Raw genomic sequence first — 26,681 nt, forward strand, 5'->3', positions numbered from 1 at the left:
ATTTTCGATGTTCCCTTTAAATTTCTTAGTTGAAACTTGACTGACTTGAGTCATTTTTCGTTGAACTGTTAGTTTTATTTATAAAGTATGCACTGACAGAGGTTTCGTCGGCAATAGGTTGAAGAAGTGGCTCATCAACATCAACCTTTCCAAACGCAAAATCGATAAGTCGATCAAAGAAATAGAAGAGGCAACCGAGAAAGCGTAGTTACTGGATTTGGTTGAAGAGAAACGACGTTTTGTGGAAAAAGGGTTTAAGAAGAAGAATGCTTTTGTAGTCATTACCCAGCTGGCACACAACGTTGTTTCAACGTTTATATAACGTTCACAACGTCCATATAACGTTAGATGAACGTTAAAAACAACGTTGTGTGCCAGCTGCAAGCAGCTGGGCAACAATTCAAGCCAACCACAACCAGTTGGATAGGGACTCACCTCAAGTGCCCTCACTAGAGGCGTATTGGTTGTGCCTTATGGATGCCGTCTAGAGGAAGACCCCAAAACGGAACGCATTCTCCCCTGATGACCCATGAATACTTACCCTGGGTGTACCAGAGGTCAAGTTTTCAAAGAGAAAATATATTTATTCGAGCTGTGATACTCACGGTAATGAAGACTTCTAGTCTGACTAGATCCGCTATGAGGAGCAACGTGACTGTCAATCACTTACTAAAGGTAAGCTGTTATTCATCTTTTCAAGTTTTATTATATGACATTAATATATGACATTAATAATTATTAAAAATGATTTTGAAATTCATTTTCGTTTAAAGCATGAGTAATTTTTATAAAACCAGCTGTTTCTTAAAAATTTCCCGGAAAACTTTGTATCGAAAACGTCTAAAAATACCTGATACCACATTTTTCGTTTTTTAAACTTTAGCAAAAGTGAAGTTTGACTCTTAAAGCTCATAAGTTTGGAACAAGTAAGTCTAATTCAAAAAAAGTAGTAAAATTTAGGATTTTCCAAATATCAAAGCTCCCAGCTTATTTAGAACATTTGTTCGGCTTCAAGACGTGGAGAAACGTGCAAACTGTATCCGTGGGTCACCATAGTCTACACAATAGGCAGAGCCTTACTCTTGGTCTATAGACACTACTATAGGCGGCAACTCGTGACCCTCACTAAGAATTTACCTATTAATGAGATTTTAAACATTTAACGTTTATCAATAGAGATTTCAAACAAAAGAGAAAGAGTAGCTTAGTCACCGTCACACCGTCACACCGTCACCCGGTATCCAACTTTTATCATCACATCTAGAGTAATACCTTATATTCAATAATCTTTAAATTGAATATTGTCAGGTGCCCAAATTAAACGGGGGGTTTGGAAAAGTCCTCAAATCTTTGTAAACGGGGAGGGGGCGGTACCTAATTTGGGACCAAATAAATTAATTTTAGACTAAACCAAGTCAGGAGAAAAATAGGAAAATTTACAAACGGGGGTGGCTGTTTATTAGGCAGCAGAAAATATTTGGCTCTAAAAGAGTAAATCATATGTATTATGGGTTAGAGTAGATTCTATTCACTACACTTTTAACAAAAATTCCAATTACAAGAAATGACTAAACATATGAATCTTACAACAGTCTAAAAGAACAAAACAAAGAAGTACACACATTTTTTTATAAGTAACTAGGTTGCTGAGGCTAGAGCACTGAAATTAGCCAATCTTTTTCACTATCTCGTAAAGTAAAAGCTTTTCAAATAATCTAAGGTATAATATCAGGAGTGATCAAAGCCAATTTTTCAGGATATGAGCAAGAATGCTAAATAGCCCCAGCCCTGACCCGAGTTGGAGTTACATATAAAAAAATGTGTAAAAACATTTGACAGAATATTTCACAGTATCAACGATATAAATTGATCACATCGAAAACGCATCAAATGCACTTCCCACAGGCCTTACAATTTTTACCCATCCAGCTCGAGTATTTGCTGGTTGGGTCACAATATCCTTGTCTTTTCCATTGACCACAATGCTTTGCTCTCTCATTTGGTACACACGAGGGTTTCTGTGGTGCAGGTGTTGGGCATGTATCGCAAGATTTTTGACAATTGTCCTTAACCCAATCACTAACAGTGACAGTGCATAATCGTTCTTTAGCCAGAGTTGGACAAAGTTCATGTTTGTCTTTACATTCTATAGAAAGAGAAAAGTAGTTTTTGAAATCATGAACTAAAATCAACTGTTACATCATCAACGACTTGAGTCACTTAGCAATTTAAAACCCATTCCCCCCTTCTTTTTATGGTTGTGATAGCGCTCCCCAACGTCCATCGATAGATAAAAAAGTGGCTCTAGGTACGAAGTTCAGTCTAGATATATAGGCATTCCTCTACAGCGTGGAAGGCCTTGAGTTTCGGTTCTGAGGCTGGCCTTATCACAAGAGGGTTAAAGATACCGTGAAAAGCACAGGTCAAAACCATATATTGACGCTGTGCAGACGAATCGAGATTCTATTCAGCGCGCAATCAACGTAGACAAAAGTAACCATGACGACCATCCAAAATCTTGGATGAAGTTCAAAGTTGATATTTTTATTCCCGTCGTTGAAAACACAACTCACAAATGTCATCAATGCTTTTTAAAAAGAGTCAGTGATAGCATGGATTTATCATAGAACTCTGGATACACAATGAGCTGGTTTTTCATCGATTTCTCATGTTCTAGCCTTGTCCGCAGTAATGACATTATTGTTACGTTGGTTATTGGATTTATCAACCCTCGGTGATGAATATTCATCACCTCGGGTTAATAAATCTCAATAACCAACTTTTACCTATTGAATATCTGCTTATTATACATTTGGGAATCATGTAAAAGATTTCTTTCGAAAGAAACTCATTTCAATTACACTTGGAGGTTTCTGGGGGATTCGTAAATAGTAAACTGCATACTGATACAGTCTGCTAGACATTAATATGGTAATATTTGCTCTTCATCTTTGATTTTTTCTAAAGTGATTAGATTGACACATGCGCGATAAAATTTATATTATTGGTCTTCAGAGGTTAATATATTCTTTGAAAAACCTCTGATACTCAGGGTAGGTTAAAGATGGTACTTGATAACTTGGTTAGTTCTCAGTAATCAAGGTTTGTGCTAGATAGCTATTGAAGAATGAGCCCTTTGATCTACAATCCCATAGGCGGTTTTAGACCATGTCGAACTTATCAGAAGAAAAGATTTATAATTGTAATTTCATTGTCTTTTAACGAGCGTTGCACTCCTTCGCATGTTTCCGACGTACTTGCTCTATTACCGAGTTTATGTATTTGCACTTTTGAGGACGGTAGAGTGACTGAAGCGATTTGGAAAAACCCGCAATTCCGCCCCGCAAAATCGAGGACGGTAAAAGTGCTGATTTACCGTCGTCCTCAGCTGGTCAGGATCTACTCAAATTAGAACCTTACCGTCTCCGTCGCTGAAAAACACACATACATAAACTCGCTATTGTCTTAAATCCGCCAGTGAATCATGGACTTAAACGGTGAGACAAGAGTCAAATTTGAGCTTCTTCCCAGTTCCAGTGTTGACAGGACAGCGGAAAGTCTTCCGATCTGAAACATTGCAACTGGAGGCAGTTTCATTGTTTTTGAAGCAATTTCCAGTGATTCTAAAACATCTACGTCTGGCATTGTAGCTAATTATCGTATTCCAGGACAAGTTTCAAGTTTCAGACTTAAAGGATACAGTAAGTGACGCAAAAAGCTAAAACTCCGATCTCTAAGAGAGGTGTGATAAAAATTAACGTTCAGTATTCAAGGTTACTCTTTTTACCTTCAGTAATGACGACTTTTTCTTCACCTTTACATTGGTATAACTTTCTTAATTGCTTGATATCGATTACACTCAATCCGTCTCTTTGACCAAGGATCTCATTTCGGTCACTTCGTGAAACAATGGTTGGCTTACCGTTGATTGAGAAAGCTTTGCTGTCAAAAAAAGTAATGTTTAGGCGATAAGATACTTTGACACACTATTGACCAGTATTTAACAAACCACCAGGATAAAATTTTAGTAACTTAAAATTCCAGCGAGAGAATTTTTCGGAAAGATTATTCAAAGTGTATAGAGAGCCTATTGTAAAAATGTTCAAGATTTTTTCATAGACAAATCATAACAGAAGCCATACATACTTTGAATAGTGCATGATGGACTTTTTGTCATAAGGTGCACCCAGTGTGTCTGCTTGTCCATGTCTGTACTTCTCAAAGTTATATCTGATATCTAGAAAAAGGTTACAGGTTATTACAGGTTATTTGCCTATTCAAAAGTTACAGCTTCTAAAGAACCAAACCAAATTAAAAACTTTTAATGTAGCTTCAGGTTTTAGTTCTAGACCCAAATATAAAACATCTTATTTACAAGAAAAAAATAGTCATAAACACCTCCTTTTCACAGACCCACTGAGACCCCTTCCCACTGAAAAATTTGGCCAAAATATCGTCACCGGTGGAAAATTATCCTCCAATATTTGTCCCCACTGAAAATAATCAGACAAAACCAACCTCACAACAAAGTATTATGCCATTTTTCCCTCTCCGCTGAATTTTCTGACTTGAAAACAAAAGAATTGAAATCCCCAGTCATAAAAAATACAGGAATATCAATTCTCATCGAGTTTCAATCCGTTATTTGTATCCCTACTGGCTGAAAAAATCCTACCGGGTTTTTGAGAAGGGGGTATTCACAAGCAAAATAAAACTGAGAGAAAGAGATACTTACTTCCAGGAATGTATTGCCATTGGATGGAAACATATTCATCGCGATCTCTCCTTGATTGTTCATGGAAAAATCCTGAAAAAGATTACATGGTATTCTGTAATGGTTCATGAGGACCCCCCAGTGGTTTTCGTGATGGCGTGATAGGCGTTTTTCAAGTTCGTGCTTCGTGATTTAAGATTTTAGAGTGCGTGATTGCGTCATTCGTGATAGAGAGGAAATTTTACTCGTGATAACGTGATTTGAAAATTTATTTTGCGTGATTGCGTGAATTGAAAGGTGACTGGGGGCCTCATTCATGGGTTGAAACTGTTAACATAATACACGTTAAACAGTAATATAATTGCTATGTGATAACATGATAATTGGTTAGATAATATTAGCTCGTAAATTTATTCCCTTCAGTTCCTTTTACTAAAATTGTCAAAATTTAGCCGTCTAGCATGCTAGATTAGATGATTTAAGGATGTTTTTTGCGGCAGTTGTAAGATACAAGAACTTTTAAATTTTGAATTTTAGATGAAAATATACAAACCTAAAGCATGCATCATTTCATGAATGGCGACACCTTTGCTTCCACATCCGTTACCCAATGAAATTTGTTGTTTTCCTCCGACACGACCAATCATTGAGTAGCATCTAAAAGTCCAAAGTAGAAAATATGAAACCAATGCGCAATGAAATATGGTTAATAACCATATAAACCTCAATTATCCAAGTTAATAAACCATAGAAGTTTATCTCGTGATAATTGAGACAACATAATTTACCAAAGATCTCTCCAAATTCAGTTTATTCAGTATAAATGCAGGTTAAAAATACGATTAAACTCTTTCTAAATTCCTTTAAAACCATTAAAGGTCCTAGGCCTGTTAGATGATTACTAGTGGATCTTAATTTGACAAAAACTTGGCCACAAAGAGTTTTGTAGGTATTAGCTAAAGTCTGTCTGAATATTAAGGCTAACTTTTGATAGAATTTGAATTGAAAAGATAATCAGGGGTGGAATACTATCAAATAGAAAAAATCACAACAATTGGAGAAAAAAAATGACGAGCACAAAATCGCTATCTAAGTCGAACTCTATCAAAAGATTACAGCTTTTTTTTGTTTCCTTTGCCGATAATACTTTACAGAGACAGACTTTAGTCCTTATCCTTATTGAAGGAGGTATTTATTGCCCCGCAGGAGCTATTAGCTGGTTTTACTTAACGAATCGAAGTGTTTAATTGATGGTTTCAGTATCACTGAAAAAATTTGCCAAAACTAACCATCCGACTTGCAGAGAAACTTTAATTTAAAAAAAGCTGAGAAATCAAGGCAGAGTTCTTCTGGGCCACATAAGCTCTACGGGGCAGTCATAGTTGGGGCTACAGGCTAATTATGATTAAGAGGACACAATAGAAGATACCAACCCTCCTCCATGCATGAACTCGATCCAACTCTTGTCCCTTGATGTTTTTGGAACAAAACGGATGCATGTTTTTTGGTTATATTCTGCGATTGCCTCATTTACTGCTTTTCTGTAGTCAGAAGCTGTGAAGAATAAAAAGACGAATAAAAAAGTGAGTAAGACCTTTCAAAACACATAACGAGCCCCCCCCCCCAGTGGTAATTCTGATATCTTGCATTTTTTTGTCTTCAATCACGATCACGAAATTCAGCAAAAAAATTGGATAATCACGCATCACAGCTCAAAAAAATCTTTCAAATCACGATCACGTTTTGACCTCTGGTCATGCAATCCCGAAGAAAAAATTTACAAATCACGTAGTCACGCAAATAAAAAGGTCCCTATCACGCCATCACGAAAACCGCTTGAGGAGCTCCCATGGTCTACCTTGATTTTCCAAAAAGCCATCCGAAAATTTATCACCATTAATGAACTGATATATACGCAAATCACTACTTTGAAGGGTTATCACTTTCGATCTAAAGAACGATACGAAAGACCTGAGTCATTTGACACGAGAGGTCCATTTCGCTTATGCCCAGTCTTTACTTTTACACATTATCACAGGCAAATAATTTTTGAGGGATGTTGCTTGCGGGTTCTATGAAACATTGATCAGATTTATTTTCCTATTTTTATTTGGTTAAGTTGCAGCAGGCTTTGGGCCTATTTTCGCAACTATAGACCCTTTCAATGAGCGCCCCGTCAGTACCTTGGACTGACTACCCAATTCAACTCACATGGCATAGGTTGACCCGGGCAAAGGTTCATTCACTTGCCAAGTGAACCACTGCGAGTGGGAATCGAGAATCGAACCTCAGTCGCCTGTGCAGTAACCAAGGTCAATGACCACTATACCACAGCGATAAGTTAGCGGTACTTAAGGTAACTTACACAATCGATTATATGTGAACGGAATACGTGCGTTGGGCCATTTGCTTCGGACAGCAGCATCAAAAGGACTGATTTGTGCTCCACTTCTCTGGTTGTCCAAATATGTCCTCAATTTCGGTGTCAAGACGATGTCTCCTTCAAGCATGTCTCGTTCTAGAAGAAAAGTTAAATCACAAATGAAAAGAATTGCGGGCAATTACACTAGTTTTCCCAAGCAGCCTCATTGTTTCTTAAGAAATCGGCCTTTTGAGCAGCGTTAAATGTTTTTTACATGTGACGGCATTTATGGAAAATAAGATGGGAGAGGTTATGAGGCTTGAGTGTGACTTTTAAATTTGGCTGAATTTTTAGGCGTTTTCAGTTGATGACGTCATCAAAACAGGAAAAATGCAATATCTCGAGATTTGGAAGGAGTTAGGAGATGGTTGACCCCTCATTGGATCGGAAAATTGATTGAGAATAAGTTGGAAGGGTTAATAGTGAGTTTAATCAGACTTTCGAAAATAAATATGTTCAAATCGGGGCATTTTGGGTCCGATGACGTCATCAAAATCTGAAAAATACAATATCTGAAGTTTGAGAAGGATTTTTTTGGGTAAATGACAAATTGATTTCAGTCAAGCAAAAAATTTATTACTCTTTTGATGACGTCATTTAGGGCCTCTGCATGTTTCTCAATTTTTGGGATGAGCTGGAGTTTTTAAAAGATACTTCACTAATTGGTCATTTGAAGTGATAGAGATGACGCGTTCTTTAGAAAAAGCAATAAGATTCTTTTATTACATCTTAACGACCAACCAAATCAAATAAGAGCTTGTAAAAACTCCAGCTTGTCCCCAATTTTTAGGCATTCTGAGCCTCATGTTTCTTAAAAGTGTGTTTCTTAAAAAAAAACGTGTATCTGACTTATGATGGTAGTCTGGTAAGTGAAAAGATTTCTCAATATTCCATTTAAGTTGAATGTATAATTTTAACGAAAGAAAAGCGGGCAGCGATGACACTATAGCGATACAGGCTACACCGCCAAGAGACTAAGGCTTACTTTAAATTGTACCTAAATCATACCTTTGATGTTAGAGTTGCTTGAAAATCCTGAAACAGCTGTAAGAAAAAAAAAGAAAATGATTTTGATAATTTTTAATACTGATAATTCTAATGCTCTTTCTTTGCTAAAAGTATGGCAATAAAACTGAACCTTCGTTTTCTAAAGTCTGACAAACTGGTCTTTTGATTAGAGCAGGTTGGGTTTGTTGAGCTATTGACACTATATGATGATCCTTGATGGTAACACAGTTGAGTTTCCATAGCTTGAACAAAAAAATTATCCGAGTTAAGGAAATTTTAAGTTATGGTGTAAGGTTCATAAAGGTATTGTTAAATGAAGGGACGAGAAAACTTGTTTTAATTACGGAAACATTCGAGTTAGAGAAGACTTTAGTGTATAAAAAAAGAAGAAAGAAATAGGATTTATACCCACCCTTTTCCGCCTTTTCAAACATCTTTTGGTTGATAGTCAGGATATCAGCATGGCTGTTGCCGTCTGGTCGTCCATTTGCAAATGCTGCTGAAAAAGAAGGGAAAGAAGAAAAATCAAAATGAGTAGATGCTGGAAAGGATCATTTTCCATTGACCTTAGCTTTTTACAAAAGTATTTAGTGATTAGTCAGTGCCGTAGCAACTGGGGGGGCAAGGGGGGGCTATGCCCCCCCAATAATTTTTTCAAAAATGGTTATTTTGCTAAATGCAAAGTTTTTCTTTTTTAATTTGTCATAATTGTCACAATTGGGTGCATTTTCAAGCAATCTAGAGCTCAAATTTTCAAAATTTCCCCTCTCGGGCCAAACCATGGTTGGCCCTCGCGGTGTCACTAAACTTCAGCCCCCTCAATATGAAAATGCTTCCTACGGCACTGTTAGTTGAACAGGTTTAAAAGATTATGTCCCTGTTTTCTTTAATGTTAGCTTTCCTTTGTTGTAGAGGCTGTAAGTACCTTATGAGGGGTAGATTTCTCTTGAATTAATTTTCGCAATTTTAATGAATTTCGGCCTTTTTTGCGAAAATTAGTCCTCGTGAAAAATTTAAAATCCAAATTTTGGCCAAAAACCCTACGAAAATGAAAGAAATTGGGTAAAAAAAAGATTGAATCGTAAAAAAATTTCAGATTCTCAATTCGCGTCCGTGTGAAAAAATCTAAATAAGGTATATTCTAGAAAAAAAAATTTTTCACTTACCGAAAGCAAGGACACACAAACAAACGATCTTCATTTTCCTTACAAATCTTTTGGCACTATCTGATACTTTTTTCTTTGATTCTGGCTAGACCAGCCAAGCTCGGCCATTTTATACATCAGCTTTTTGAGTACCGTTTGCAAAAAAAAATAGCAGACTTACCTAAACCCAGATATTAGCTAGGTTTATATGAAACTGATATTACTGTGGTTTTTCATGTTATGGGTGCTGTTTATGAAACTGGATATTTTTTGAGTTTTTTTGCAAAAAAACTTTTTCAGGTCTTTTCATCCGTCTGAGATCTAAAGCAAAGTTATGAAAACGCGTACATCTGGTTACCATACTTTGGTATTTTGATAAGCTGCTGAACTTTGATAAGCCTGAACGTAACCATTGAGTTTCAAGCCCGAAGGGCTAGAGGCGAAATTGAAGCCACTTATTTCCCATCTAAAACGAGCATAAAACGCGCAGTAATCACGACGACAGATTGTTCTTTTGTTTTGGAGGACTGCATTTTTTGAAATCTAGCGATAGGTTTTAGTTTCAATCTGGCGTTTGTGTAAAAGCTACCCGTGGGCGTTCTGGATGGGAAATAAGTGGTTTTATTTCCCATCCAGGAGTTTCGCCTCTAGCCTTTCGGGCTTGAAACTCAATGAACGTAACGCCAATTTGTTTCGGCCCGAGTACAAACGGATAGAATAGGAAAACAGCGAGCTGGGACGCAGCAGTTTCTTATCCTTTTTTCCCACCCAAATGTCTTCCGCATCTGAAATCTAAAGCAGGAAATACTCTGTGGGTTACATTCAGTGTTTACTGACAAGAAATTCAGGACCCACCCCAGCCCAACTAGAAAATTTGGGCAAAATGTCGTCCTTAGTGGGCAAAATACCCTACATTTTCAGACCCCACTGAAAAATTGACTCTGATTTCATCCCCATTTAAAATTCAATAGAATTTTAAAACCATCCCACTGGATTTTTTTGACCTGAGAGCAATATTTCAATAGAGATTTTTATCCCAATTATGGAAAGAAGTCCCACCGGGACTGGGAGATAGGGTTGTTAAAAAACTCTTTTCCTCTAGAGGATGAGCAGAAGCCTATCATATCAGGGGGGAAAAAGACATGATAAAACATTTCAACACGAGGAAAATTAGTTACTCTTTAGTCACAGCCCAAATCAAATTAGATGAAGAAATTATATTTGGCAGGAATTTCATAATGCCATAAGAATAAGCATGGAATATCAATCCCCATCGAGTTTTTATCCGTTATTTTGCCCCCCCCACCGGGTCTGTGAGAAGGGGTGTAATATAAGGAATCAGTTAGCAGATGCCAGCAGTTTAATATAACCTCAGTCCACTCACCATGAGTAGCTAAGCCATTTAAGCTATTACCGCTAAAACGTTACGGGTAGATATCTTGAGTTCGAGAAGGATTTAAGCAATGATTGACTCTTCATTGGATTGGTAATCATCGAGTGGATCCCTTGAAATAATGGGAAATTGGTTTATTACCCTTTAGATTTTTAGGGCTGAAATGACGTCATCAACACAAAATTCGCGAAATGAGGTCTTTGAAATCGGACCCTTACAGTACAGAGAACATTTAGCCAGATTTTAGTAAATTAGGGCGAGAAATTGACCCTAATGGTGCATTTTCTTGAAATATTTTGACCATTTTCAGGCAAAAAAATGGTCAGACTTTCCAGATTTTACTCCTAGACAAGCGTCCGAGATTCAGAAAAGGTCTTAAAACAGGTTTTCGTAGGGCACCTTTTAGATCAGGGTAAAATTTTGATATTATGCTCTTAATAGGGTGTAGAATTGACAAAAAAATTTGCCCTTCGAATCTCCTGCAGTTTTCGAGTGAATCGATTTTAAGTTAATTGATAGAACTTATCAAGGGTCCCCCTTTACTAACGGTTTTTTTAGGTCTGAAAATCTGATGCTGAATCATCATTTGTTGAGCTTCGACCACCTGGTGCCAAGAAATTGCATTTTTAAGGCGAAAAATCGACGTTTCAGGCGTTTTCCGATGACGTCAATATTTTCCTAGGAGCATTTTCAGAACAAATTATTCTCACAGCTGGATAGCCCTGAATTAGTAGTATCCGAAAATGGTATGATTTGTTAAGTTTAAGTGTCTAGATCTCGGGATAATTCTTTTTTAAGGTGGGTAAATAAGCTGAAAAACTACTGACCCAGCAAAAAATATCAATGATTTAAACTAAAATATCTCGAGAAGTGACACAATTCGCCACCCCGGCCGCCGATCTAACCGATAGAGTGCACTTTTTCTCATCTTTGCTCGTTTTGACCCTTACGGTGCACTTACAGTACCCCCCCCGGACTATAAGGAGTTCTAAGGTTTTAAGAGGTGGTTTTTATCTATTTTTGATAGTTATCTACTTTTTTGCTACTCGAGTAGACGATCGTCGGTTAGAGGGATAGTAATCACGGGAAAAGTATAATATGCTTAGTACAGCTTGGGCGTCAGGGCGGTTTACGGAAAATCCTACTTGGGGGCCTACTTGAGACGCGTTCAAACGATATGCAATCATAACCTGGGTATATTCATTTAAAAGCGTTAAGTCAAACTTGGATAAACATTTCATAATTCCAATGTCTGTCTAGGTTATTGGATAGTATGTGATCAAATTACGATCAAGAGGCATGAAATCGTAAACAAGGTCTATAGAGTGCAAAATATTTATTCCTCATTTATTTGAATCACCTTTTTACGTCTGGTGGTCAATATAATATTTAATCGTATAAATTCATATAACTTTTTAAAAAATTCTAAATTTAGTGACGATATAAGATTTATTATTTAGACCAAAATAAAACATCTCCAACAACTGCTCTAATGTGTGCTAATTAGTCGAAGAGAGCCAAATTTTTCACTCGAAATTTGTCGGCAACAATTCATTTGCACTCACCGCAAGCACCCTAAATTAATTAATTCCCGAAAAAAAATACAAATATTACAAAAGAAACACTAAAATAGACTAAAGGTATTTTACAGGATGACATTTTATGTAACCTTTGAAATCAAGGTCAAGATTACATCCATCTGATGGGCTTTTCCAGAATTTACTCCCACTGTTAAGGATATTGATTTTTCGAAGTTTCGAACCCCCTGGATATCCTACTTTATTAGTAAAGACCCCCTGGATATCCACTCTTAAAAATATGCTTAACACCCTGGATATCCTCTCTTATACAGATGTTTACCCCTGGATATCATATTTTTTACTTGAAAAGACAGTTTACCCCCTGGGTATTCTCTCCCTTTTAGATATTTAACCTCCTGGATATCCACTTTTGAACAAAAATCGTTAGCCCCCTGGATATCCAATATCCTCAACAGGGGGCACGGACTATTTCTGGAAAAGCCCAATGCCCAGAACATCAGAATAGTGTTTAATGGACATATTGTTGTAAGGTACATTTTCAATGGACGGATTGCATTATCTTCGACATTTCTTGCACTGATAACAGTGGTTTCCCATGAAATTTGCATATCGCCCACTGCAAAAACCTGATTTTTGCCAACTTCCACAATGTCTTGAATTCTTGTGTGGTTTACATCTCGGTAATGAAGGCTTAGTTGGACATTTCTTGCAAGATTTCTTGCAGTTGTTTTTCATCCATGACGTAAAAGTGACGCGACAGAATCCTTGTCCGGCCAATGTTGAGCAAAGGCTGTATTTGTCTTTGCAGTCTAGAATAAAACAAGAGTAAAGTGTTTACAATGGAAAGACAGGGTTGACGTTTTATTTATAGTCCATTTATTTAGGACATTTATTTAATTGTGTACACTGGAATCCACGGAATGAGTGGGTTGAGTGCGGAAACGGGGGGACTGGGGAGACTTCAGCCTCCCGACTTTTGAGCAAATGAGATTTTTTTCTCAAATAGACCTTTTCATAAATTACGTTACGAACATCACTTGCCTCGTTTTGAAATTATTGTTTTGGCGATTGACTCCCAGGGGATTTTATTAAAACTATTTTCAGTTCATAAAAAAAATCATTTAATGTCTCAAGGGACATAATCACTATGGTAATTGTTTGAATACGAGGTAAGTGATGTTTGTGACGTAATTTATGAAAAGGTCTATTCCTAGCGGATTTATCACATTTTGAGCCTTCAGCCACCCTACTTTTACGGTTTTTTGGCTGGGTGTAGGTAATACGTGTTCATTAAGGTAATACTTTAGTAAAGGTTTAAACCATAATATTGACATGATTTTATCATTTATCAGACACTCCCGTATCGCAGTCCCTCCTCACAGAGACAGGAATACTAGAAAATTTAGCTGAAAAATAGTCGCTCGGCAAGAAATTTTGTCCCCATTTCAACTCTCACTGAACTCTCATCCTCATTCAGAAAATCAAAATCCTTCCTGAATATCTGAGCTTTAGACACCAAAATTTTTAGTCGGCAGCGAACAGGTGATTTTACATCTATTTCGAGATGTAATTTCATAATTTTATAGTTATATCGTCATTTTATCCCCCTGGCTAAAAGAACTTTTACCAAATCACTGAGACAGGGATTTTGTATTTAAATACATGTCCGTATAAACGTTTCGGACGTTTCGGACGTTTTTAAACAATTTTAGTGTCAGTTGGGGAAATACTAACCTCCAGTAGTTGGTCTTGTTGTTGGTCTTGTTGTTGGTCGTACAGGTTTGGTACCACCACATTTGTACATCGTCTTTAACTGTCGGACATCGATGGTACTCAAGCCACGTCGTTGTCCCAAAACTTCATTACGGTTAGATCTTGAAACAATTGTTTTTTGTCGGTTCGTTGAAAAGGCATAGCTGAAACGCAGAGAGTTGAAAGTCTTAAGTAAAAGATCTCAAAGTGTGATTGAAAGGATGTAATATAGGGAGAGGAATCTCTCTAAACGTAGCCAAACGTAAATATCGTGATCCAAGCTACGATAAACTTCCAATATGAATATCATTGGGTCGATAAACTAAAACTTATTTATGCAGAGTTGGGGACTTGTAATTTGGAGAACAGAGAATTTGGTTGAACAAAGTAAGAGACTTAAGAAACTTTTGCTAACCCTGTGTTTTATTCGTACTTAGCAAGGCCAGTAAATCGTCACAATTTTACAATAGGATTTTATTCATCAACGCCAACGGTGAGTCAAAAGTAAATTGAGACAGGGGTAATATACAATGGTATCTAAACATTCAATAGAATGTTAATGTAATAACAACACGTAACATGTAATGATTTATAACTTACTTTCCATAATGCATAACAGATTTCTTATCATAGGGTTGTCCCAAAGTTTCAGCTTGTCCGTGTTTGTATTTTTCGAAATTGTATCTGACACCTGAAGTAAAGTCAAATGTTATTATAGAAATCAACCTAGGTATAGTAGTATAGTTATTTTAGTGACATAATAATATAATATAAATACAATAAAGTCTCTTTAACTCGAACAAGTTTTCCTGTCCCTTCAGTTACTGATTTTTTATCAACCTTACTCCGTAACTCGAAATTCCCTTAACTCGAACAAATTCGAGTTTCCCATGCGTGTTCGAGTTATGGAGACACCACTGTAAAACAAACTTACGTCCGGGGATGTTTTGCCACATAATTTGAATGTATGAATCACGATCTCTCCTACTTTGTTCGTGGAAAAATCCTGGAAAAGATAACAAGTAAGTCAACATTATAGAGCCAGTTCTATACTTAAAACCACTCTGTTTCAAGTTCTAGACGAAGGGGATAAGACGCAGCATAGACACCACAGTCATATGAAATTATGGTTTGAACTTTTGAAGGACCGTAACAGGGGAGAAAACGAGGGCGGGGTAAATCACCAGTCCAAGCTGGGAAAATTTTGGCTTATTATTTTGGACATCTTGGACGTTTTTCGAATCGGTTAATTATCCCTTCATTGATCAAAGATCCACAAACTGTATTAAAAATGATGACTGGCTTATACGATAGAAATGTGAAATGTATCATTGGAATAAGACTTACTCTCGGCTACCTAATAAGCGTCCCCTCCCCCGCTAATTGATTTTTCAAAGATTTACACTGTTATTCCAAGTCTTATTCCAACTCCCATGGTCTTGCCCTAATTCAAAAAATTCCCACCAATGACATTTTTATTCCAACCCCCACCCCGCTTATAATTTTTCCAATCACCCCGCTTATTCAAAACCCCCCGCTTATTAGGTACCGAGTAAACCTTCCTCACCTAAAGCATGCATCATTTCATGAATAGCGACGCCTTTGGTTCCACATCCGTTACCCAATGAAATTTTTTGTTTTCCACCGACACGTCCAATGTAAGAATAACAACTAAAGATAGAAATTCTTTGTTAAAATCGATTTCTTGAAATGCTATGGTGATTCAAAAGTCATTACTGTGAATCAAAAGACATTATTATTATTATAGTGTGAGATACTTCAGTTGACCTTACTTCTCTCTAACTCAACGTAACTTTATCTTAGAGAAGAACTCCAATCAAGGATTTAACTTTTAGTACGACTTACAGAGTAATTTGGATACTGAAAGTTTGGATTAGAGGAAAATCGACGTTCTGGAGGTTATAATAGTTTTGCAAAATGTTTTCCCGGGGGGGGGGGGGGGGGGGGGCAGTCAGGCAAATTGACCGACGGGTATGTGCAGCAGTTAAGGGTATGTTCTTCAAAGTATCAGAAATGCATTGTAAGGGTGGACTTTTGATAATTGCACTATTGCACTGTATGGGTAGAAATTTCAGCAAATCTAGGAAAAATTGCTAACTTTTGCTGGAAAATCTTGATTTTTTTGCTCTCAAAGAGTTTAAAATTTGAAAAAATGCACTGTAAGGGTATGAATTTCACCGATTTTTTTCTGCACTGTAAAGGTGCGATTCTAAAATCCATTCTTTTCGCCGCACATACCATCAGTTGGTAAACCCACTGCCCCCTGGATTGTTTTACATGAAATGAACCGAGACGCAGACGGTACTAGACTTTTAACATTGAAGATGTCATAAGAAAAGCGTAAAAATACTTCACATACCCGCCACCGTGAAAGAATTCAACGTAGCTTCGATCAGAAGATCTTCTTGGTACAAAACGAATACAGGTTTTGGCGTTGTATTCTGCGATGGCTTGCCTAACAGCAGACGTGTATGCTGAAAGTGAAATACAAAATAACAAAACTATTCGGCGAGGAGATATTATAATCAAGGAATAATTTTGAGACCTGAATCTGCATTTTTGCATCCGTCATTCTAAATTCTTTTTCGTATTTGTCTCTCTTGTTACTTTGATTACAAAACAGAACTTAAAAAATTGAAATCAACAAATGAAATTGACTTACAAAAGCCTCTGGCGAAAGTGTACGGCACGCGAGCCTTAGGCCACGCTTTGCTGACAGCAGCATCAAAGGGGCTGATAGCTTTTCCGTCTCTCTGGTCGTTCAAGTATTTTTTTAGCTTTGGAGTTAGAATAATGTCCCCTTCAAGCATGTCATCCGCTGAGGAACAAAAAGAAAATGAATTGATCTAAGATTTCACAAATTACCAATCAAGCTTCTTTTTCAGGAATCACAATGGGCACAAACGTCTTTTGGACGTCTAATGTACGTTTCTAGGACGTCCAAAGGTCTTAAAGCCGTCCATGGGATGTCGATAAGACGTTGCGTGCCCATAGGCCAATAAATACTATGGTCATAAGAGCAGTTATTTTGAGGCAATGTGTATGTGAGTGCTATAAGAATGTCGAATAAAACTTAATGTAAAACTGAAAGTACCCTTGAGAAACAAACCGCCAAAAGTCACCCTATTCAATATTGTATCATGTAATTAATGAAATTTAATCCGCAATTAGTGGGAACTAAAAATATTCATTACAAAGAGAAAAAAAGAGAAGAAAAGAGGGAAAAATGGGTAACTTAGTCTAAAATTAAATCGGTCTTCACCTTTGTAGTTGCTTCCTTTTGAACCAGAAAATGAGCTTGTTTCTGTAACAAAGAAAGGCGAATAAGAAGGATTATGTTCTGATATCCAACGCATTATTCGTATGACACCCCTGTGTCACAGACCCACTGGGACCCCAGCCATACTGAAAAATCTGGCAAAAGTTTTGTCTCTGGTAGGAAAATACCCTGGAATTTTAGCCCTACTGGGAATTGAGTTATATTTCATCCCCACTCGAAATAAATGTTTAAAAATTCAACTCCAAAACCATCCCGGCTGGATTTTTTAACCTTTGAACAATCCCCATTGGGATTTCAATATGAATTTTTATCCCCACTGAGGAAAAAAGTTCCACCGGGGCTGTGAGACAGGGGTGTGTATGGTAGCATGCTGCATAAAGTCAGTACAGCCAACCGATTGTAAAAATTAGAAATATATCTGATGATAAATCTGATGGTAAATCGAGGCTCTATAAGGAAGCGGTCAAAATCATGGATGAAGATATGATAAATTTTTTAAGTAAGTATTTAAATTGGGTAACATGTGGGTTAAGGAGACAGCCTCAAAAATTTACATGATTATGGTGTGATTGGGGCTTTGTTCTTGTATGATTGAGTGGTTCCAAATTTCTTTTCGGTGTGATCAAAATTTTTGCGTGATACTTAAATTAAAATCTTTCGCTATTTTTGGGCGATGGACAAATTTCGTGATCGTGATATGATTAAAAAAACAGGGTGCTGCTATCGAACATCGTTAATTGCGAGTTCAGTCATAAGTAAAAGAGTTTTATAAAAGGCTTGGAAAATGAAAACGCCTGAGAAACAAATGTTTAAAAACTTACTTGATTCTGCTCTTTTGAACATTTTCTGATTGATATCGAAAATGTCATCATGACTATTACCATCTTTCTTGCAGCTTACCATGACTGAACGAAAAAGTATATTATGGTAAAACAATGCTGAGATTGAATTCCTTAAAGAAGATAGATGAAGCCACTATTTTGAGCGGTGGCAAAATTCAGATGACGATCCCCCCCCCCTAAAAGCACAAAAACGGTGCGAAATCGGAAAAATTGGCCGTGGAACCCAAATTTCTATCACGGACTCACCTTCAAGTTGGCTAAGCAACAAATATTCTGAAAAAGAAGAAATTCATACCGTAAGCTGCAAATAGAAGAAAAATCGATTTCATTTTCTCCGATCGTTTGCTCCACCCTTTGAAATTTTACTCTGATCGAAAATTAGACACTTTTTTTCTTATATACACTTGCCCTTAGGCCTTTTTTTAGGGTGATGATGGGTCATCTTTCATTTTGTGGTTGTGAAAATGACGTCAATCATTTCTGTTATAATTTTTATTTGAGGGTGTTTCTTTACGTGATTGAAGCTATAAGGAATAGTTAGATTCTCAAATTTCATTTGACGTTGTTTGCACACGTTACTTTTAAAGATATACGATATACGATGTTATCGTCCGTTAGAGTTATTGGAACTCGGGAAAATATATAAACGCGGAGTTTAAAGTCGTGAATAAAGCGCAATTACTGTTTATATTTCACCCCGGCTTACATGCCTTCGGACTTTTTCCCTTTTTTAGTGACCTAGTTCCCTTGTGTAGACGATAGATTTTTCAAAGCTACGAAGTGTATATCTAGGTAAAACCTATATCTTGTGATCTCACACAACCATATCATCAGTAGCACCACCGCTCTTGGGGGATACGGCGAACGCCGAGTTATGAGCTTCGGAGTGAATTTGTTCCGTGTTTAGAATTATCAGGCTATGCTCGGAGATTAAATATGTTGCTGCTAAGTTGTTGGTAAACGGCTCCGCAAGTTTTTCGACTTAAATCAAAGACTACCTCGTAGGCCATCTAGCATAGGAAGAACACATTGTTTTAGTCGAAAAATAAATCAAGTTGGATAGGATTAGTTTATACTTATAGTCCTAGATCTGTGGGAGGTCAACGATGTCTAGGTAATGCCCGAATTTACTTGCTTACTGTAATTAACTTTTTTCCAAAAGTTCGTTTAACATTCAAATCATTTTTCTGAACACTGATTGGTCGATTAGGTATAATGTCATCATAATTTCAAAATTGACCAATCAGACGGATTTTGGAAAGATATCCATAAGTATAGTACCATATAAATCTGTACGTGAAAATCATGCACATTACTTTGGTCCTTATCTCCAATTTGAAGACCATTACAATTGCTATGAGTAAATATGTTATATCTTGCAAACGATATATTTATATTTATAGCAAGGGTAAAAATTTGCGATTTAACAATACGTCAAAGGATTTCCACCGCAAAAAAAACAAGGGAAGTTATTTTTATTGTGAAAAATAAACGACCTTGTAAGACTAGCATGGAATTCAGCGAACTAGAAGATATTCAGGCACCGCTAATTTTTACGGGAGTTTGGATCAGATCAAATAATTCATTTTCGACAATTTATATTTCAATTTTTAATCAAAAGACAAAAAATAATTAGATCAATCAAATGTCACAAAAATATATATTTATCAATTATACATATAACCTTGAAGACTAAAAGTCTTTGGTGGTCTTGACCTAAATACACTTTTTACAAGAAGAGCAGTGGCCTGTCATGAAGCTGGCATACCGACGATTGGTGCAATAGCCTGAACGTACCCAACTTGCACAGTATCTGGAATTCTTGTGTGGCTTACATCTCGGTAATGAAGGTTTTACTGGTTCTGTTGGACATTTCTTGCACGATTTCTTGCAGTTGTTTTTCATCCATGACGTAAAAGTGACGCGACAAAATCCTTCTCTTGCCAATGTTGTACACATGCTGTATCTGTCTTTACAGTCTGAAAGATTTTAGAGAAATAATCTGCGTTGTAATTGAAAGCTCTAGAAATTGTGGACCTTATCCTTTGTTCATCTAAGTTCATATTCTTGTTTATCAAAACACCCCTGTGTCACTGACCTGTTGGGACCCCAGCCCCACTGGAAAATTAAGCAAAAATTTCGTCCCCAGTGGGAAAATACTCTTGAATTTCAGCCCCACTGGGAAATTGAATTTGATGTCGTCCCCACTCGAAATTCCATGTTTAAAAATTGCACTCTAAAACCATCGCCACTGGGTTTTTTAAACTTGGAACAATAGAATTTTTATCCCCATTGGGATTTCAATTGGAATTGTTATCCCCACTGAGGAAAAAAGTTCCAGCGGGGCTGTGAGACAGGGGTGTATCAAAACAACGTTACAAGGATAACAATGAGACTTATAAACCGCCTAATAAATGAATCAAGAACAATCCTCAGGTTAGAGTGGACAAAATAGGAACAAAGACAGAAACATGGAAAAAATCTGACACAATGTTGTGCTATCAAAAATCATCATACTAGTGGTAGTAGGTCTTTGAGTTACGACGGGTTTGGTACCACCACATTTGTACATCGTCTTTAACTGTCGGATATCGATGACACTCAAGCCTTGTCGTTGTCCCAAAACTTCATTTGGGTTAGATTTCGAAACAATTGTTTTTTGTCGGTTTGTTGAAAAGGCGTAGCTGAAACAGAGTAAAAATTTTAAATTTGAAAAATCTTGAGAGAGTAAGATAGAAGTAACTTTTGTGACTGGCAAATTATAAGTCTTTATAAAAAATTCATCAAAGCGACCGAACCAATCGGTCAATATATTAGACCATGTTTGAACATGACTGTTTCGTTTCGCTCCGAAACAGAATGAAGCCATCCTATTGGTTAGAAGTGACGTATCACTTGAATGTAACCAATAGAATGGCTTCATTTCGTTTCGGAGCAAAACGGAACCGTCACGTGCGAACATGGTCTCATATAGAAATGGCAAGTCCATTTTCACCAATATCCGTTTCTGAGACAGGAAACAAACAATAAGGCTAATTTTATTACTCACTTCCCATAATGCATCACAGATCTCTTATCATAAGGCTGTCCCAAAGTCTGTGCTTCCCCATGTCTGTATTTCTCAAAGTTGTATCTGACACCTAATAACAAAATATTGAAAGTAAAATTTTAATCTGATTGGTACAATGGCATGAAGTGACTGTCTTGTAATGACCAGTTCTTAGAAAAGAGATGTTTGGCAATAGACGATATCGACTTTACCGAATTCTCCCCGAATGATTACCCATGATGCATTGCGCAAAAAAATTCAAGTCTATTGGCAGATACACCAGCTAAATTCATAACCCAGAGGCTAGAATAAAATTTTCAGATATCCCTCTCTTGTAGTCGCCATTTCAACTTATGTATGTTATTGTCTTCTAATGTAACAAGTCAAAACTCACTTGTATCACACATCCGTTATTTGGCCCCTACCCACAAAAATTTACTACAGCTGTCCTTGGGTAAGAAGTATCTCTTTAAGATTGCCATCCGAAAACCCACACCTACCATAATTGCGATTGGGTGAGGTACGTTTTTTTCTTCATAAGAACAAACTATATAAGAACATAAGACTTTGATGGCCAAAATGTTAAGAGCAAGCTGAAAACATTTTAAGGCTTTGTGGACTCAAAATGAACCAATTTCTTAGGAAAATGGTCAAAAATACTCACAAAATGGTCATAATAAGAACACGTTAAGAACATTTTTAGGCTTTAAACTCAAATAGTTAAGAACATCCGAAGGCTGCAAAAATTTTGGATGTTCTTTAAAACAAACGTGTAGTTGGTTCTCATTCCCATCGCTCTTTCGCTCCTCGCGAAAATGTTCTCATCAAATCGAGACGTTGAGACAGAGTCGTGTCGAATATTCAGAATCGTTATAGCTATAACTTACGTCCAGGGATGTTTTGCCACATAATTTGAATGTATGTATCACGATCTCTTCTGCTTTGTTCGTGAAAGAACCCTAGAAATATATTTTTAATAAAAATGCAAATTCTTTTATGAACCTGCTGTAGTGAGGGTGTTTTGCCTCCCCAGCTGTTCAACGTTAAACTGATATTATTGAAGGGATTTGAAACCACTTTTGTGTCCATTGATTTAATATTTTAATCTAAAATTTTCAAAATTTCAAACCCAAATTTTCCTACCTAAAGCATGCATCATTTCATGAATAGCGACACCTTTGGTTCCACATCCATTACCCAATGAAATTCTTTGTTTACCACCGATGCGTCCAATCATAGAATAACAACTAAAAAATAGTACAAAATTTTCCATTTCGATTTCCTCAAAAAGAAAGTTAATCTGAGATTCTCTCCTGCCTGAATACCCAATATCCAGGTTGAAGGGAAATATTAAAAACCGCTTTAATCATGCTTACCCGCCGCCATGAAAGAATTCGACATAATTTCTCTCAGATCTTCTTGGTACAAAACGAATACAGGTTTTGGCGTTGTATTCTGTGATGGCTTGGCTAACAGCAGACGTGTATGCTAAAACGGGATTCGTGGGATTAATGATCAAACTTAATCTAGTCACTCAGCAAAGGCGGTTTTAAACCCTGTCGAACTTATCAGATGAAGAGATTTGTAATTGTAATTTCATTGTTTTTAAACGAGCGTTGCACTCGTTCGCATGTTTCCGACGTACTTGCTCTATTGTCTTAAAACAGCCAGTGACACAGCCATCATTAGTCTTCAACTTTTATTTCAAAAGTTCATAATAGACGATATCGGCTTCACATGAAAACTCCATCGTGAACTTTTTTGCGCGCAAAGCATTGTGGGCAATATTCGGGGGTCAAATCTGAGTTTTCACGTTAAGCCGATATCGTCTATTGTTTTCATCAGAAAGTGGGACCATAGTATAAGAAAGCCGCGGCTGGAATATGTACTGCATTGTCTTTTCAGTTAATTGCTGTTCTATCTCTGTCTCCGAGCTTTATAAGAACATCAAGATTGTCAGTTTATTATTGGTAGATAGTTTTTGAAATTTTTTCTTATTTTCCTTCACAAAAGGTTTTTTATTGCTAGATATTTTTGAATCTGTACCCAATAGAAAACTTGAACTGATTTTAGACATATTTTAGGGGTATTTTGTGGAAACGATAGTCTTTCGCCAAAATTAAAATTATAAGAAATATATTCACGATCACAACTTTCCTGTCAGTTTGAATGATAAATTTTGAAGGTGCTGGCTTGAAATTTTCACAGTATTATCTTGATGTACTATTTCATTGATTTCTAAAAAGATTTCACTGAAATATTGTGAAGGCATTTCGAGGCACTTTATTAATTTTTTGTTCTTTCAGTACAGTCATTTTGTGCTTGTTTAAATTTCTTATTGTTGATCTTTCCTTTACAATGATTTCATAGTGCAAGTGTATTAACAAGGGCATACCATTAATGTCTAAAACGCAGTGAGAAATAAGTATTGACGACAAACCAATAAAATTTACCATTAAAGATGCTACATTACTTATTTCTTGATCAACAAATAGTCATCAAATACGACAGAGATAGAACAACAGAAATTCAGATGTTATCATTCCAGCCGCGGCTTTCTTATACTATGGTGGGACCAATTGGTAGACAAACGTTAGCAATGCTGATTAAATCATACTCACGTGCAAATTGAGAAGAAGGAAGAACAACTTACAAAATCCTCTAGCGAAGGTGTATGGAATTCGTGCGCCAGACCAAGCTTTTGAAACGGCTGCATCAAAAGCTGTAACTTCTTTGCCGTCTCTTTGGTTATCCAAATATTTCCTTAATTTTGGTGTCAAAACAATGTCCCCTTCAAGTAGATCTTCCTCTGTAAAATATGTGAAAGATGCCTGGAGTATATTCTACAAAACCACCAATTCACGAAAGAGTTTCCCCTTGTTAATTTCGCCTAGCGAAAGTATTACGATAGCCTTTCGCGGTGTTGGTGTCATCGGAAAAAAAATTAGAAAACGAAAGTACTTGATACGATGGAGGAACTCACTAAATTTAATTTACAAATTACATGCTCGTATAACCACGGACAATTTTCGCGGGTTTTCTTTGGATTACGTCATATATCTTTGTGTCTTTAGCTTCACAGTTTTGATTTTTTCTTTATTTTCTTATAAGCATATACTTTATAAGATTCAAACCATAATAACTCTTGATAGACGGTGATATACCTTTCGGTAATTAGTTCTTCAAAGTAAACAAGGGATGACGCACAAAATGAGCATATTTATTTTTTATAAGCATATACTTTATAAGAATCAAATCAATAACTCTTGATAGACGGTGATATACCTTTCGGTAATTAGTTCTTACAAATTAAACAAAGGACGGTGCACAATATGAGCATATTTATTTTTCTTATAAGCATATACTTTAAAAGAATCAAATCAATAACTCTTGATAGATGGTGACATACCTTTCGGTAATAAGTTCTTACAAAGTAAACAAGGGACGGCGCACAATATGACCATATTCATTTTTCTTGTAAGCATTCGCTTTATAAGAATCAAATCAATAACTCTTGATAGACGGTGATATACCTTTCGGTAATTAGTTCTTACAAAATAAACAAGGGATGGCGCACAATATGAGCATATTTATTTTTCTTATAAGCATATACTTTATAAGAATCAAATCAATAACTCTTGATAGACGGTGACATACCTTTCGGTAATTAGTTCTTACAAAGTAAACAAGGGACGGCGCACAATATGACCATATTCATTTTCTTATAAGCATTTACTTTATAAGAATCAAATCAATAACTCTTGGATAGACGGTAATATACCTTTCCGTAATTAGTTCTTACAAAATAAACAAGGGATGGCGTGCAATATGAGCATATTTATCTTTTATAAGCATATACTTTATAAGAGTTCTTTTAAAAATTAAGCAACAATTCTTCTTAAATCGGTCTTAATTTTTTTAGCGATCTTAAGCCTCGTTGTTCTTGTAAAATTGTTTCATCAAGGCTCGATGTAAAGTAGATTTCAGATTAGCTTCAATCTCTACTTATTGTTTTTCCCATGCAGTTCAAATTCTAGGCGAAATTTTCGACTTCAAGTCGTCTTGTTTCTTTCTGTTTCCCTTTTATCTAAGGCTATTTTGCGCCTCTCTTTTACTGAAAATCTATTGCTAAACTTGTTTTTAAAGAGATCGAGGACAGATAAAAAAAAGTCATTTTGTCCCAATATTAAAATACAACCGAAAATAAAAATTGATCTCCTTGAGTTACCTTTGTAGACTTGTTTGTTGCCCGAAAATCCACTTGTTCCTAACAAAAGAAAAACAATCCATTCAAATAAACTTGTAGTGTACAGTTAGGCACTGACTTCCAAACACAATCGAACAATGGATTCTTTTGTTTCTTTCGTCAAAAGTAAGTTCAAAAGGAGTCTACAAACATTCTTAAATCTGTTGCTTTTTAAAAACTTTTTTGTATCTGAGTTTGCATGTTTCTATCTGAGGTTCATCCTCTATCTGTATCTCATGTTTTACAACCCCGGGAGTGGGTACCTAGGTAAGTGAGAGAAGGGTACGGGTTTGTGTCGCACTTAAGGGTGCCTTTTTGGATCCTTTAAGTGCCTGTAAGGTAGGGGTTGAAAAAATCAAAAAACCAAGGGTGGGAAAAAATATTTCATCTTTGTGCCCCTTGAAAGATCGAAATTTGATCAATTAGGTCAAATTAGTCCCAAAAAGGGTGCCGTAAAACTCAAAAAATGTTCCTTTTTTCCTCCTTTTTAGTCCAGCTAAGGGTCCAAGGGTCGAAAGTTGGGAAGCACATACCTATCGTCAGCTCGCCTAGTACCCTATTACCCCCGTACCTTTAGCAGCTTTCTGGAACATTTTTTGATTGATTGTCAGAATATCATCATGGCTGTTACCATCCTTCTGACACAATGCCAATGCTTGAAAAAAAATAATCAATAATTAATTTCTTCAAAAATGTTGAAATGAAAAAGAAATTGTAACAAATATATTGAAGTACCCAAGAAATTCGGAGTTGTAATGAACACATATATAGTAGGGTCTCTTTAACTTGATAGTCCCTTCCAGTTAAAAATGGGTTAAAAAGCTTACTCTTTATAACTCAAAATTTTCTTGACTTCTTGTGTTCGCTTTTTCAACGCGTGTATCCGGAAAAAAGATCACATGACTCAGATCACTCTTGAACGACTCCATTTGAATTGAACAAAGTTTTCCCTATGCTTTATCGATTTATTAAATAAATTACTTAGCTTTACTTACTTGTAAACGCAGCAAAAATGAACACAATTTTCATTCTGCCTTTCCAACTGATAACTTGTCTCCTCTTTGTCTTCTCGGTGTTTGAATACTTTTGCACTTGGTTTAGCTTTTTTATATTTCACTCCTCCGGTATTCACCAAGCTCGGTTCCAAGCCCCTTTTCGTCAAGAAAAAACGATAGCATAAAAACAACATATACTGACAGCTTTATCATTAAAATCTTATAGAATTAAAGCGTTCCTGGAGCTAACCAAAGGAAAAACAAGGAGCTAGC

The 26,681-nt window shown here is 36.4% G+C and overlaps 3 protein-coding genes across 5 annotated transcripts; all 3 read right to left on the reverse strand.

Annotated features, from left to right (window-relative positions):
- Positions 1–1,505: 1,505 nt before the first annotated feature.
- LOC136802226 (hatching enzyme 1.2-like) lies at positions 1,506–9,414 on the reverse strand. Of its 2 annotated transcripts, none has more exons than XM_067058943.1 (10): positions 9,311–9,414; positions 8,557–8,643; positions 8,145–8,180; positions 7,080–7,232; positions 6,148–6,268; positions 5,268–5,371; positions 4,736–4,807; positions 4,147–4,237; positions 3,788–3,942; positions 1,506–2,146 (listed from the first exon to the last, which is right to left on the reverse strand). In XM_067058943.1, exons 1-10 carry the CDS (start codon positions 9,342–9,344, stop codon positions 1,887–1,889), a joined length of 1,113 nt encoding a protein of 370 aa, XP_066915044.1. In that variant the 5' UTR covers positions 9,345–9,414; the 3' UTR covers positions 1,506–1,886. The 2 variants fall into 2 exon arrangements, with proteins under 2 accessions (XP_066915044.1, XP_066915045.1); XM_067058944.1 differs by having other exon boundaries at positions 8,557–8,640; positions 9,311–9,413.
- Positions 9,415–12,008: 2,594 nt separating this feature from the next.
- On the reverse strand, positions 12,009–18,532 carry LOC136802222 (hatching enzyme 1.2-like). Of its 2 annotated transcripts, XR_010845977.1 has the most exons (11): positions 18,414–18,532; positions 18,098–18,181; positions 17,259–17,300; positions 16,659–16,814; positions 16,356–16,470; positions 15,543–15,646; positions 14,910–14,981; positions 14,576–14,666; positions 13,958–14,139; positions 12,705–13,032; positions 12,009–12,381 (listed from the first exon to the last, which is right to left on the reverse strand). XR_010845977.1 is itself a non-coding variant. In XM_067058940.1 (10 exons), exons 1-10 carry the CDS (start codon positions 18,445–18,447, stop codon positions 12,779–12,781), a joined length of 1,134 nt encoding a protein of 377 aa, XP_066915041.1. In that variant the 5' UTR covers positions 18,448–18,532; the 3' UTR covers positions 12,009–12,778. The 2 variants fall into 2 exon arrangements, 1 of the variants encoding a protein (XP_066915041.1); XM_067058940.1 differs by having other exon boundaries at positions 12,009–13,032.
- Positions 18,533–19,699: 1,167 nt separating this feature from the next.
- Positions 19,700–26,681, reverse strand: LOC136802224 (hatching enzyme 1.2-like). The gene is made up of 10 exons (XM_067058942.1): positions 26,409–26,681; positions 25,985–26,068; positions 25,396–25,434; positions 23,821–23,976; positions 22,544–22,655; positions 22,311–22,414; positions 22,055–22,126; positions 21,168–21,258; positions 20,636–20,802; positions 19,700–20,097 (listed from the first exon to the last, which is right to left on the reverse strand). The coding sequence occupies exons 1-10, from the start codon at positions 26,440–26,442 to the stop codon at positions 19,835–19,837; spliced, it is 1,122 nt and encodes a 373-aa protein (XP_066915043.1). The 5' UTR covers positions 26,443–26,681; the 3' UTR covers positions 19,700–19,834.

The sequence above is a fragment of the Clytia hemisphaerica genome, unplaced genomic scaffold, assembly GCF_902728285.1.
Source record: "Clytia hemisphaerica strain Z4C2 unplaced genomic scaffold, Clytia hemisphaerica genome assembly, whole genome shotgun sequence".
Classification (NCBI taxonomy): Eukaryota; Metazoa; Cnidaria; class Hydrozoa; order Leptothecata; family Clytiidae; genus Clytia; species Clytia hemisphaerica.

Bases quoted from the DNA above. Each gene is read 5' to 3' on its own strand.
- LOC136802224 (XM_067058942.1), bottom strand. From the start codon at position 26,442: ATGAAAATTGTGTTCATTTTTGCTGCGTTTACAA. The intron at 21,259-22,054 runs GTAAGTTATAGC...TTTTGTTATTAG, and splicing joins GTGGCAAAACATCCCTGGAC to GTGTCAGATACAACTTTGAG. The intron at 20,098-20,635 runs GTATGATGATTT...AAAATCTTTCAG, and splicing joins TCAAAGACCTACTACCACTA to ACTGTAAAGACAGATACAGC.
- LOC136802222 (XM_067058940.1), bottom strand. From the start codon at position 18,447: ATGAAATCGATTTTTCTTCTATTTGCAGCTTACG. The intron at 17,301-18,097 runs GTAAGTTTTTAA...TCTTTGTTACAG, and splicing joins GTTCAAAAGAGCAGAATCAA to AAACAAGCTCATTTTCTGGT. The intron at 13,033-13,957 runs GTTAGTATTTCC...GTTTTATTCTAG, and splicing joins AACAAGACCAACTACTGGAG to ACTGCAAAGACAAATACAGC.
- LOC136802226 (XM_067058943.1), bottom strand. From the start codon at position 9,344: ATGAAGATCGTTTGTTTGTGTGTCCTTGCTTTCG. The intron at 8,644-9,310 runs GTAAGTGAAAAA...CTTCTTTTTCAG, and splicing joins TTTGTGTGTCCTTGCTTTCG to CAGCATTTGCAAATGGACGA. The intron at 2,147-3,787 runs GTAAAAAGAGTA...CTCTTTCTATAG, and splicing joins AAAAGTCGTCATTACTGAAG to AATGTAAAGACAAACATGAA.